Genomic DNA, 12,211 nt, shown 5'->3' with positions numbered 1-12,211 from the left:
ACCCAATCAATCCCATCCCTCCTTATCACACATGTATAAAGTATAAACTGATACAACCTTAGTGTAAACACGAATTTGTAAACTTGGAATTAAGTACGACTAAACATCATAATTACATTAAAATTTTACGAATTTATGACAAAAACAACCAGACAGAACTCAATTAGCGACCAATTGACTGTTCAAAGGTATAAGGTCACCTTCTGAACATGTAATTATCAAATTTGTTATTGTCAAGTTGCAGAGCACCAACATGAAACTTTTAGGACTTTATATAGCAAATGAAGATGCATGAGACCAATTTCGGACAAGTTCCACAAATGTAACAATTCAAGAAAGTTGGGAGCAATCTAACCTGTTTTGGTGAGCCTGTTTTGCAATAGTAGCAGATCTTTTTCACCGGAGTCAAGTAATTACCCTCTTGCTGCATTCCGCAAAATTTCTAGTTCGATTAACATTTTAAAGTCATACTGACTAACAGCCCAGATTCATCAGGTTCACAGGTCACAAACAAAGACTATAAATGCAGCATATCACTGCTTTCAGAATCAATCGCCCACCGTTCCAATCCACCAACAAATTTTAACATGAGGGATTTCGTTTCCCAAAAGCCCCCTTTAAAGGATGAAACACCAACTGACAGCGCCTAAACAACTTTTGTAATTGAAGACGAAACTCAGGGGCAGATTGTAAAAATTAAAAATTTGCCAGCTCGGATAAGTTGCAGCTTTACGTTAATTGCACCCAATTAAAACGCTTAAAAATCTTAAATGACACTAACTAACTTTGTCCGAGTCAAAAGAGTCCAATCTTAATACTCCCATTCCCATAGGCTTTAGTCAAATGGCCTCACTGTAAATTCAGACTACGTTTTTCTTTTTTCTTTTAAGTAGAGTTTGAACTCCACATTGTCCCGCTCATGGGACTATATAAAGATTCTTACTTTACCCAACACTCTTTACATTTCCTTCTCCCCTTTTATGCAAGATTTTCTTGGAGGGTTTTTGAGCTCGGAAAGCAGGGTGTCTAAGGTTCTGACTCTAATCAACAATACTTGATTATGCTAATGCATGTGGTTTCTGGAATTTTCTTGATTGGCTATGCTTTTTTCTGGGATTCACGAGTCTGTAATCATTTGTCCAATGCCAAATTTTTACAGTTTTAAGACATTTATTTGCTAAAAAAGACTTGGCTTTTAGTCCACATTGCTCTTGTTTGGTTGCTGGGAAACCCCATCTCATCAAGACTTTTTGGTGCATTTTGGATTTATCTTGAATGAGAGAGGGGAAGGAAAAAAAAACTTATCTAGATGGGTTCAAAGTTTTTAGACCAATTTCAAATATTCAGAAGAAAAGAAAAGAAGTTGTATGACATTGCTCCTTTTTGGTTTGCCTTGAGTTTCTTTTCCATCAAGATTTGTGCTTCTTGTTCTTGCAAGCAATGTAGAGCATGAAAGAACACTTTTTTTTTTTTTAATATCATTAAAGAAAACACAAATGGGATAGCGATTATTAGTTATGGAAGATTGAGGCTTTTTGGTTTGTGTTATTCTCCCTGTATGATGTACTGATCTTGACATTTTATTTTTAGTCTTCAATATGGTGATTTAGGTTCTATTTACTGATGCAGGCATATAATATCTCGCTTCTTGAAATTTATACTTTAACTTCAATCCTAAGATCCTTTATTGCTCGAAATTAAGCCTATCAGGTCATGCTGATTGAGGTACCATGGGCTATGACCAAATATATCTTCAACAACTAAACATGTTTTTTGGTCTTTCTAGAAGATTTTATTGTTTTCCTTTTATTCCTAGTTTATGAACCAGCAGTGTAAAATACAAGGAAGAAGACAAACTCATCAATAGATTGCATAAATGGAATCTAGATACTCTTCTTTTTTAGTCTTATAACAGCTAGAAAGCCACTTGCTGAAAAAATTGACTTGCTCAGATTACCAAGATTGCACACAGTTTGTACAATTTTGAACGATCAGATAGCACGCTGGGCTGATGATGACTGGTCTAGCATTACTCTGCATCAGATTATGGAATTGTATAATCTTAATAGTAAACATGTACTAAGGGTTTCTTACATAACTCTGTTCCCTTGTGTTTTCTTGTATCCTTTTTGCGGGATGGGGAAGAAATTAACCTAAACACAAGGATTATGGTTATAGTAATTGAAATCCAGTATTTGGGGGATTCTTTATTCTGTTCGTTGCCTTCTTATCATGGTGCTAACTGTTCTTACCATTGTATTTGCAGTTTGATCTCAGTTGTTCAGATTGTCATCAATTTTATGTTCTGTCACTTGAAAACTTTCAGGTCTGATGAATTGACCTTCAAGTTAGAAGGACTTGCCTTACAGTATTTCTGAGTCTTCTCAAGATGATGAAGGAAAATCTGGTAAAATCTGCAGTTGGAGAGCCAACAGGCCGAATCACAAGAGCTCGAGCAGCTGCTTATCGTCAATCAGGAGATATGCATTCCAAGGAACTGTCAAAGCTGCAAGATGAGAAGTTGAACTTGAAAAGACCGGCCTTGAATGGGAGGAACAACGATGCTCCTCCTAATCCTTGTAATCAGCCAAAGAGGAGGGCTGTTCTTGAGGATGTCACTAATGTTTTCTGCAAGAATTCACGAAGGAAGTGCCTTAATGCAACTAAAATTCCTGTCTGTACCCTATCCTTCAGCTTGTTTTGTAGTTTGTATCCTGTAGAAGTATTTAAATGTAGAAATATCATCCGTATATGTCACTTTCAGATTGTATATGTCTTCAATATCCTAATACTTGAGTCGCAGAAAGGCAAGTTGAATCCGAAACAATGTTTAAGCTGAAAGTGTGGTTACTCAAAAGAGTCACAAGATCAGAACAAGCCTGCCACTACTAGTTTTCTCTTAGTGTATTTGATACCAGTTCACATCATAGCTTGACAACTCCACTTAGCATGCTTATTAGTGTGTCTTTTACTTATAAAACTATGGAGCTTTTGTTTCTTCTTTCTTCAATAATCACTTTTACTTTTGTTTTCATTCTTCTAATCATTAGAGGAACAGAAAAGAAGGTAGAAAAAGCTCAATAATGGAGTCCAAATTGGTTGCTCCTGTGGCAGTAGAAGCGCAACAGGCTGTGGTTGATTCAGCAACAAGTATCAGCCAAGAAATTGAGCGTACATCACTTCAATCTGGCAAAGTTGCCTGTTCACTGAAGTTGGATAAGCACTCATTATGCAGCTCAAATGAATTTATCAGGAAAAATTGTGGCAAAGATTGTCAGCTCATAAAGCAAGAATGTGGCAATCTCTTGCGACGCGAAAGCATTTCAAAGAAAGGTTGGTTCTTCCTCTTTGTCAGCCAAATCATAACAAACTTAACCAGCTACGCTAATGAGTACTAGTGAGCTGGACTTGATACGCATTTATATAGGTCAATTAAGCATGTGAATATGTTTTATGTACAAAAGCTTCAAGAAATTGAAAGTATGCTAGATGCTTGTGCCAACATAATATTTCCTTCTTGTGTAGATATTGAAAGACATTTATCTGTTACTTTCCTAGACAATAAAATGGCGCACAGTTCAGTTTCTCATCAATCTGAGATTTCTTGTTTCAGGACGGGTATGGTGAACAAATGCACAAAGGTCATATAGTTCTTAGTCATATTTTTCTCTCCTTTTCTAACAGTTTTGATGGACTTCTGGAGCAGCACATTTTGTCATTTCTACTACAGGGAGATACATCATTCATGTCCAATCTCACCCATTTTAATATACCAGAATAGGTGGATCTTTGAAGGCTTTCTTTAACTTTAGATTCATTGTGAAGTTATAGCAGTCAGTCATATGTATCCCTAATTTTGTTTGTCTAAGTGAAACCAATCATATTGCAGAGGCTATGCTTGTTAATTTATTGTTCTACTAGAGGTTTCTTGGTTTATCTGGCAGATATTGTACAAACACATTCAACTGGATAGGATGTTTTTGTTTCTTATATTGACTGCTGATATTAAGGAATTTGAACACATTATTTTAACCTGCATACCATGTATGTCAAGGCTTTGCCTTTTCTTTCCTTTTGAAGCTCTGGCAACACGAAATCTGAAATTTCTTTTACTACTGCAGAAACCATTCTTGAAAATGAGATGTCAGCAGCATCTACAACACCAGACTTTACTGATATTGATGCTGATCACGGGGATCCCCAGTTATGCAGCCTATACGCTTCTGAGATATATAGGAACTTACATGTTGCAGAGGTAGGTTCATACAAAATATATTTATGTTCATGTCAAACACATACATACATATAACTAATGGTATAGAATACCTTGTCCTACCTCCTACAGCTTGTGGGATGAGCTAGATAGACCATAATCCCCCGTAAGAATGAGAAGTTAGATTGTCTCTTTTATGATTAAAATTGATGTTAACTTGATCAGAAGTCACTCGTGAATGCTTCTAATATATGCTGTCAAAAGTAAGTTTTCCATTCAACCCAGTTTCATTTATTTAGAAGAGCCAGATTGAGTTCTATTACAATTTTCTTTCTCATGAAGGAAATACTTTGAGATTTTGCAACAAAGTTAGGAGATACCACTGTATTAGTGCTTTTCCACCAGAGGTTGCAGCAATACCATAATTTTACTGGTACACTTGAGAAGTTTGCATGTCAGTGTTTTCATGGAAAGTTTTCCATCTGTAGTTTTTTGTTGCATAACTATTCTATGATGTAATAGTAATGGAAAAAGATCTCCATATCTCTAAACCATGGGTAGAACATTTGCAGCTGAAACATGTTATAACCCTTTATTTCTCCAGATCATCAGAAGACCAGATTCTCTTTATATGGAAGGAATTCAGCAAGATATCAGTCAGACAATGCGGGGAATTTTAGTAGACTGGCTTGTCGAGGTGAGAAAATTTTTTTCCCATCCTGAGATAATGTGCTTCAAGAGAGCTATGTGTTTATATGGCACTTAGAAAATCCAATTGAGTGTATTCAGGATTCCAACTTCAATGTCTGTCCTAGTTATTCATACACTTCACAAAAAGAATGATACTTCCAGTGTGCTTCTGTTGATTCAGGGCTAGCAATAGTTTGTGTTGCTAGCATCAATCATGTCATTTTTTCTGGAAGCATCAGCTTATAAACTTTCTTCTTCCAAATTTTAATGCTGTTGGTTAAAATTTTCTTTTCCTTGAAAAGTTATTGCCAAAGTACAACATAACCAATTGGCAAAATCTATGTAGGCGTGTGATCATTATAAGCTGGTGCCAGACACACTTTATCTGACAGTATATCTGGTCGATATGTTCCTCTCTCAAAAGTACATAGCAAGGCAAAGACTTCAACTTCTTGGCATTACTTGTATGCTAATTGCCTCGTAAGCATATATCCTACCATGTTCTATTACTGCTTTCTTGATAGTATTATCTCTAATTTTTGTTGTTGAAAATTTTTTGCATAAACACTTATAATGTTTAAAAGTTCTACAAAATTTCCTTTTAGTTCTGGTATTGACAAAACATAATCAGTAGAAACCATATTGACGAAATTATGTGCCCTTCATGAAAACTAATGTTGCAATTTTTTTGTGAGAGGGTTTCTTACATTTCAGAACTTTGACACTAGCAGCTCTCTAGCTTCTTCCCACTGTGCAGTTACATAGACAAACTGAATTTTGATTTATCTTTCATAAATATTCTTGGCCAGAATCAAGATAAGATCAATTTCTCCTGTACCAGTAGTTTGAATAACATCTCTCTAAGATACCATGCATTTTTCCTTCATACAATACATTAATCTGAATATCAATTCGCATTCTTGAAGGAAATATGAAGAAATTTGTGCACCACGTGTGGAGGAGTTGTGTTTCATCACGGACAACACTTACACCAAAACTGAGGTACACATTTCACACATCACATGTTTTCCTTTTCACTTTGAGAATGGACACTCAAGCAAACTGAAAATGGAAAAACCAATAAAAGAGTCATTTTGTGAAGTGAAAAGTCGAGAAGACGCGGTGTTTCAGATTCTATAAGGCTTTGTTTTGCTCAACCCGCTCACTGATAATGGGAGATTTTATTTAAAATTTTCTTTGTTATTGGTAGGATCTCACTAATTAATTAGCAAAAGTCATTCTTAAGATTTATATGAGTGAAGCATCTGATTCTGATGGAAGTAAACCTGCAGGTCCTGGAACTAGAGAGTGAAGTTTTGAACAATTTGGGGTTTCAACTGTCAGCTCCTACTGCTAAAACTTTTCTTAGGTAGGTTTTGCTTGATCACAAATCTTGGTTAATTTAGTGTGCTTGACACTCTGATTTCTCACATTTAGTCCTTCCTTGTGTGTTATTTTAACAGGAGATTCCTACGTGCAGCACATTCATCTTATGAGGTAGTACAGTCAGCATTTAGTAATGCTTTACTACAGTGGATGCTTTTAGATCTTGGGTCATTTATTGTTGCCTGAAAGACTCACCAATCCAGTATATTTTGGTGGAAAGGCTAAAGTCGTGTGCTAAATGTTAATATATCTACAGTGCTCGAGTCTCGTGTTGGAGTTCTTAGCCAAGTACCTTGCAGAGTTGACATTGGTCCATTATGGTTTCCTGAAGTTCCTTCCTTCTGTAATTGCTGCATCAGCAATATTCCTTGCCAGATGGACACTTAAACAATCAGGCCACCCATGGGTTTGTACCCTTAGCTTTCATGAGTTGATCTATTTGGTTCAGTTTTCCGCAGGGGATTACCACTAACTCGTCCTTCAATGGCAGAATCCAACAATGGAATACTATACCAAGTACAAGGCTTCAGATCTGAAAACAACAGTTCTTGCTTTACAATGTCTTCAGTTAGACAGTCATTCTTGTCCTTCAAATGCTATACGCACAAAGTACCAGCAAGATAAGGTCAGATATAGTGAAGATAGGCATGGAATCATACTTGAGTTTATCTGTATTTCATATTAACTTGAGGTGATTATCTGATGCTGTATGACAGGAAGTGCAGTGAATCCTATGCTGCTTCATCCCTTGTATAATGTGTGTCATAGTACTAATGTAAATTGCTCTTTGACAACAGTTTAAATGTGTTGCGGCTCTGCGCTCCCCAAAACTTTGTGACACTGTGTTCCAAACATGAAATGGCCGATGTCCTGATGGATGGAGGACAGTTGAAGACTGATTCTATACCTGCAGATTGCCATTGGCTAGAAACAATTCTGCTTGACCTCCTACTCCTTCTATCAGTCTTGGTGTCTATAGTTATCTTTTGTTTTGGTCGCCATGCACATTTGTTGTGCAGCCTCTTTCTTCATTACCAGCATTGACAATACTTTGAACTTCTCTGAAGGTTTTGGTCCTTCCAAACCTGTCTCTTGAACTTGGAATATTTCTTGGATTAAACAACTTCGATGCCTTCAAATGCTGTAAAATACTGATCTTTGGCTGTAAGTTGTAGGTAACCGGATGCAAATATTACTTGCGAAGTTTCGCTCACATTGTTTTATGTGGATGCTTTTGAGTAAACAGAAAAAAAGAGGGATGCTTTGTACGTATTCAACTTCAGGAGAGAAGATGAAAATGGTTCACAAGAATGGCATCATGTTTACATGATAGGACAGAGAAAAGTAATAAAGTTCTGAATTTAAAGCCTTGATCTTGTTGCCAATTGCTATTGGACGAAGCATATAAGAATGTGAGGAACAACTTGGATGGTTAATATTGAGCTGAAGGAGGACATCAGTACCGTGCTATCCAATGTCAAAGCTTATATGTTTGTCCGCTGGAGAAATCTTTTTATTTGGAGGAAAGAATGAGAGGGCTGTATAAATTGATTAATTCAGGTTAATTCTCAGTTGCAGCTGGAAGAGCCCCTGGCTACAATTCTTAAAAACTAATTTGCGTCTTCTACTAGGAAAAAGAGCGAGTCGGCTTTGCAATATATTATTATTACCTACAAACTGATGGCTCAGAAAAGAGAGGGGAAAAGAGAATTATTATCCATTTATAGCAGGGTACTTTAGTACTTTCACATGTTCTTTCGGAGAAAACCAACGTTTTATTAACCGTCTCATATTCCCGTACCCGCATTGCCACCCTTGGAGTGAGAAAGAGCACTGAGGGATAAGCCCGGCAATGGCGGCGGTGAATATACTATGGCAACCCACAAATCCAGGGCAGCTGACACCGCCCTCCACCTCACCATCTCATTCCAATTTCAATTCCGATATAATTCATACTGATTGTTATCATAATAATAGTACTAATCGGATAGCTATCAAATCCAAATGGGCTGCCGTCCCAAGAAGAGCACTGACCAAAGTCAGAGCAAAGTTCTCTCCTTTACCTTCCCAAATGTTGCCTGAATCCTCAATTTCATCAGGTAAATTTTATGAAGAATTCCTAGGCCAATTATAATTATTTTTAATTTGTTTTTCTGGGATGTTTTGTTATTCAGCAAATCTTGACTTTTTTAATTGAATTTACACTGAAATGCTACAGTTTTTTTTTTTTTTGGTGTATTTCCTTTGATTTTTGTTTTTAGCTTTACATTACGTTTCTGGAGTATTTATTTGCTGCTGAATGAGATTTTTATTTATTTATTAAATTTTGGTAAGTTTTCCAGTAAAGTTCAATTTGAAATCCCGTTATTTTTTTGTACAATCATGAATTAAGATTTTTAACGTACAGATCAAAGAAGGGTTGAGGGATGATTATGTGTGGCTAATACCAAGTTTAAGTTCATCTTTTTCTTAAAGGCTGAACTGATTTTTAAGTACAGTTATACTTTTCGCTTTTAAATTCTTAAATTACTACACCTACAAGGGAGTTTCGAACTACAGTACATCATTAAATCATTATTCGTCCCCATACAAACGTAATGTGCGAGGAATAATAATCTGTTGGAAAGTGGAAACTCTCAAGAACTATGCAGAGGTTTATGATTTTCTCAAGAGTTAGTCGTAGGCTTAGGTTTTCTCCCCTATTAGAATGCATATCCCAATAATGCAAATCAGTTGCTCCCACCATTCAGTCCACAACAGACTACAAGTGTGAAGCAGCTACTTAGAAGAATCTGGCGTTGCCTATTTCCGTGAACATGATACCAGTAACATGTGATGTTGGTGGCCACTCTAAGGTGAACCAAAGGATTTAGGCTGCCTCAATGACTCGTTGCTCTCTTCTAATCCTGTAACTTTGTGATTCTCTAGAAATCTCTAGAGTATCCAATCTCATTTTACGTGGTAGTATTGTGTAAAAGTGGCTGGCAAAGAGCTGCAGTTATTTCTCTACTCATATCATCATTTATACTCAATTGAAAATGAAAATGACAAAAATTTTTGTGCTTAGCAATTTCATTTGCATTTATCATGCTTTTTGGCCTACTCTGTAGCTTTTCAGTATGAGCAATTTAAATGAAAGAAGTAAAAACTTGAAATCATCCTCTCATTCCAACTATTCATAAATGAGATTTGGTTGTAAAGTTTATTCGTTGACTAGTATTATTGATGCAGGCAGTAAAAGTTCTTGGATACAAGACAATTCTGCCTGTGGTGATAATTTTGTTCACAATGGTCACAGGCAAGGCCCAATACATTCCCGCTTTCCTACAGCCCCTGCTGAAGTTTCAGCTGTGAAGGATCTATTTGATTTCATATGCTCAGGACCACTTCTAGACAAGTTCGGTCTAACCACAGAGAAGGTGGCAGAGTCTATTGATAAGTGGTTACTGTATGGCTCAAAATTGTGTAGATTGTTTCAACTCGATGAGTTGTATATGACAGAACCTCAAAAAATTCGAATCTACCACTACTATGTTCCAGTGTTCTTGTGGTGTGAAGACGAAATTTCTCAGCATATGTCAACTTTTAATGAAGGAGAAGATATCCCTCCTTTGGTGGTACATAGTTATTTTCTAATGTTCCTTTAGTCCTTTTTTTTTCTCACTGGGTTCAAACGCTAGCGATTGTTAGAAGTAGAAAAAAGAAGGAAAACCCAAGATGGTCAAGTTCAAGTGAGACGCACGTGTCACCGTCTTGTGGAGTTTATGTCCATTAAGCTATTCAACCTAATAAATCTGTCATTATCTTCTAATGCAGATTGGTTTTAGTGCACCACAAGGTTGTGGAAAAACAACACTTGTCTTTGCACTGGATTATCTTTTTCGGATCACTGGGAGGTAGATTGCAAAATGGTGATTTCTATTGAATTTGAGCCATCTAAGTTGTTCTTTGTGTACATGGGAAAAGAAAGACTGATAACTTCTATAATATGTTGAATAACAGGAAGACTGCAACCTTATCCATTGACGACTTCTATTTAACTGCAGAAAGTCAGGTAAATGTCTGTCGGGATCTGGAATTTCATTTCCCTATTTTCTTGCATTTCTGCTTCATGTTTTCATTCCATAGAGAAATACTGATTTATTTTTAGGCAAAACTGCGTGAAAGCAATTCAGGGAATGCGCTTTTAGAGGTAAGGCAATTTAAGTACTCAACATTCTCTGTCTTTTTGTTTCAAATGAGAGCGGCAGAGATGGAAGGAATTTTCTAAGACCTATATTGTTGAAATCAGTTTCGCGGAAATGCTGGAAGCCATGATCTTTCATTGTCAGTTGAGACACTGACAGCTCTATCCAAATTGACTAAAGAAGGTAAGAACATCCAGCATCATTTTCCTTGGCTTGCTGATTGATCCTATAGTTGGAGAATTTAGTTTAATCATACATTGAACTTTTCAGGGTTGAAAATGAAACTTCCTCGGTATGATAAAGTAAGCTGGTGTAACTTTCAAAATTTTTTATCTCAGTCGTACATCTGGAGTTTAGATTTGCCAACCCGTCTCTTGACCTTTCAGTCTGCACACAATGGTAGAGGTGACCGAGCTGATCCTTCGACATGGCCAGAAGTTGAGGGGCCACTAACTGTAAGAGGCTTCAGTTGAGCATTATAATATAGCAACTTGATATTGAATTTTGGTTCTGGTTTCTTAGAAAGTAGCTGGTCCTTCCACTCTTTGTGGGATCTGACTTGAGCCCTTGCTAGACCGCCTTTATGAGTAAACTATACACTCTTATGGGTTTTTTTTTTTTCTCATCTGAATAATGCTTCATTTATGAACATGGCAGATATACATTGAGTTGTAATTTTTCTTTTTTCCAATCTGTTAGGCTGTCCTGTTTGAGGGTTGGATGCTTGGTTTTAAACCTGTCCCTGCTGAAACCGTCAAAGCTGTTGATCCTCAGGTAAGAGTACTCGATATTGATCTAGTGGAACATGTTAGCCGACCGTGTTTACTCATCCTCCCACTGAGTAACAAGTTTGATCAAAACCATAATGGTCAGATATGAACTTGACTTTGCAGCTTGAGACAGTGAATAAGAATCTGGAAGCATATTATGATGTATGGGACAGGTTTGTAAACTCATGGATAATTATCAAGATTCAAGACCCAAATTATGTCTACCAGTGGCGGTTGCAGGTTAATCATTAGTTACCCATTAGCCTTTCTCCTGGGACAGGAAGAAAACTTTTCCTTGCAAAAACCATCCAAGTTTCTAACTAAGTCATGTGGGATTATTTTCAGGCAGAGATTGCTATGAGGGCGGATGGAAACCCAGGCATGTCCGATGAAGAGGTGTGGTTAATAAGCACATATATCTGTTGCTTGATGAATACCAAAATTGATAATTCAATTGGTATATTGGAATCTGCTTTTGAATATTGAAATGTTTTTCTTATTCAATTCATCACAGGTTATGGATTTTGTTTCACGGTACTTGCCTGCATACAAGGCTTATCTCCCTACCCTTTACGCCGAAGGACCCAAGGGTTCTGATCCAAAGCATGTCCTTGTCATTGAGATTGACGAAGGAAGAAACCCCATCCTTGGTTGCTAGGTAAAGATTAGCAGCTCAATAGGCTTCGGTGCAGGGGGACTTGATTTTTCCCGTGCATTTGCTTAGACATGGTTTTTTGGATCAGCCTTATCATTGTACTATTGTCTTCACCATTTTTTTATCCAACTTTTTGTACAATTTAAAGGTCATATGGTAGGTATTATTAGGTGAAACCGTTGATTTCTTTTTTTTTTTTTCTCCTTCCCCTTTGTTTTAGCAGAGTGCAAAAGGCTAATATGGCCGAGAATAGATGTAAATTTGAAGGTAGACTTTCAATGGCTTCAAAGAAGTGAGACTTGGAGGGGGC

General features: G+C 36.9%; 2 protein-coding genes across 7 annotated transcripts; both read left to right on the top strand.

Annotated features, from left to right (window-relative positions):
- Positions 1–949: 949 nt before the first annotated feature.
- Positions 950–7,502, top strand: LOC140005906 (cyclin-A2-4-like). Of its 6 annotated transcripts, none has more exons than XM_072047145.1 (12): positions 950–1,031; positions 2,327–2,674; positions 3,051–3,333; positions 4,122–4,255; positions 4,818–4,910; positions 5,250–5,383; positions 5,830–5,905; positions 6,196–6,272; positions 6,367–6,400; positions 6,546–6,695; positions 6,780–6,914; positions 7,087–7,502. In XM_072047145.1, exons 2-12 carry the CDS (start codon positions 2,390–2,392, stop codon positions 7,144–7,146), a joined length of 1,461 nt encoding a protein of 486 aa, XP_071903246.1. In that variant the 5' UTR covers positions 950–1,031; positions 2,327–2,389; the 3' UTR covers positions 7,147–7,502. The 6 variants fall into 6 exon arrangements, with proteins under 6 accessions (XP_071903246.1, XP_071903247.1, XP_071903245.1 ...); XM_072047146.1 differs by lacking the exon at positions 950–1,031 and adding an exon at positions 1,684–1,725; XM_072047144.1 differs by lacking the exon at positions 950–1,031 and adding an exon at positions 1,860–2,054.
- A 570-nt stretch (positions 7,503–8,072) lies between these two features.
- Positions 8,073–12,077, top strand: LOC140003799 (D-glycerate 3-kinase, chloroplastic-like). Its single transcript, XM_072047148.1, has 12 exons — positions 8,073–8,388; positions 9,521–9,906; positions 10,106–10,185; positions 10,292–10,343; positions 10,440–10,481; positions 10,581–10,659; positions 10,747–10,778; positions 10,863–10,931; positions 11,176–11,250; positions 11,370–11,486; positions 11,592–11,642; positions 11,761–12,077. The coding sequence occupies exons 1-12, from the start codon at positions 8,142–8,144 to the stop codon at positions 11,902–11,904; spliced, it is 1,374 nt and encodes a 457-aa protein (XP_071903249.1). The 5' UTR covers positions 8,073–8,141; the 3' UTR covers positions 11,905–12,077.
- The last annotated feature ends 134 nt before the right edge of the window (positions 12,078–12,211 follow it).

Source organism: Coffea arabica, chromosome 4e (genome assembly GCF_036785885.1).
Source record: "Coffea arabica cultivar ET-39 chromosome 4e, Coffea Arabica ET-39 HiFi, whole genome shotgun sequence".
Classification (NCBI taxonomy): domain Eukaryota; kingdom Viridiplantae; phylum Streptophyta; class Magnoliopsida; order Gentianales; family Rubiaceae; genus Coffea; species Coffea arabica.
Note: the sequence above shows the minus strand (reverse complement) of the source record. Positions and strands in the feature narration are given on the sequence as shown.

What these genes read in the sequence shown, in the direction of transcription:
- LOC140005906 (XM_072047145.1), top strand. Translation starts at nt 2,390, where the DNA reads ATGATGAAGGAAAATCTGGTAAAATCTGCAGTTGGAGAGCCAACAGGC. An exon ending in GGAACTTACATGTTGCAGAG is followed by an intron (nt 4,256 to 4,817) that starts GTAGGTTCATAC and finishes TTATTTCTCCAG; the next exon opens with ATCATCAGAAGACCAGATTC. An exon ending in AACAATCAGGCCACCCATGG is followed by an intron (nt 6,696 to 6,779) that starts GTTTGTACCCTT and finishes CTTCAATGGCAG; the next exon opens with AATCCAACAATGGAATACTA.
- LOC140003799 (XM_072047148.1), top strand. Translation starts at nt 8,142, where the DNA reads ATGGCGGCGGTGAATATACTATGGCAACCCACAAATCCAGGGCAGCTG. An exon ending in TGAATCCTCAATTTCATCAG is followed by an intron (nt 8,389 to 9,520) that starts GTAAATTTTATG and finishes TTATTGATGCAG; the next exon opens with GCAGTAAAAGTTCTTGGATA. An exon ending in AAGTTGAGGGGCCACTAACT is followed by an intron (nt 10,932 to 11,175) that starts GTAAGAGGCTTC and finishes CCAATCTGTTAG; the next exon opens with GCTGTCCTGTTTGAGGGTTG.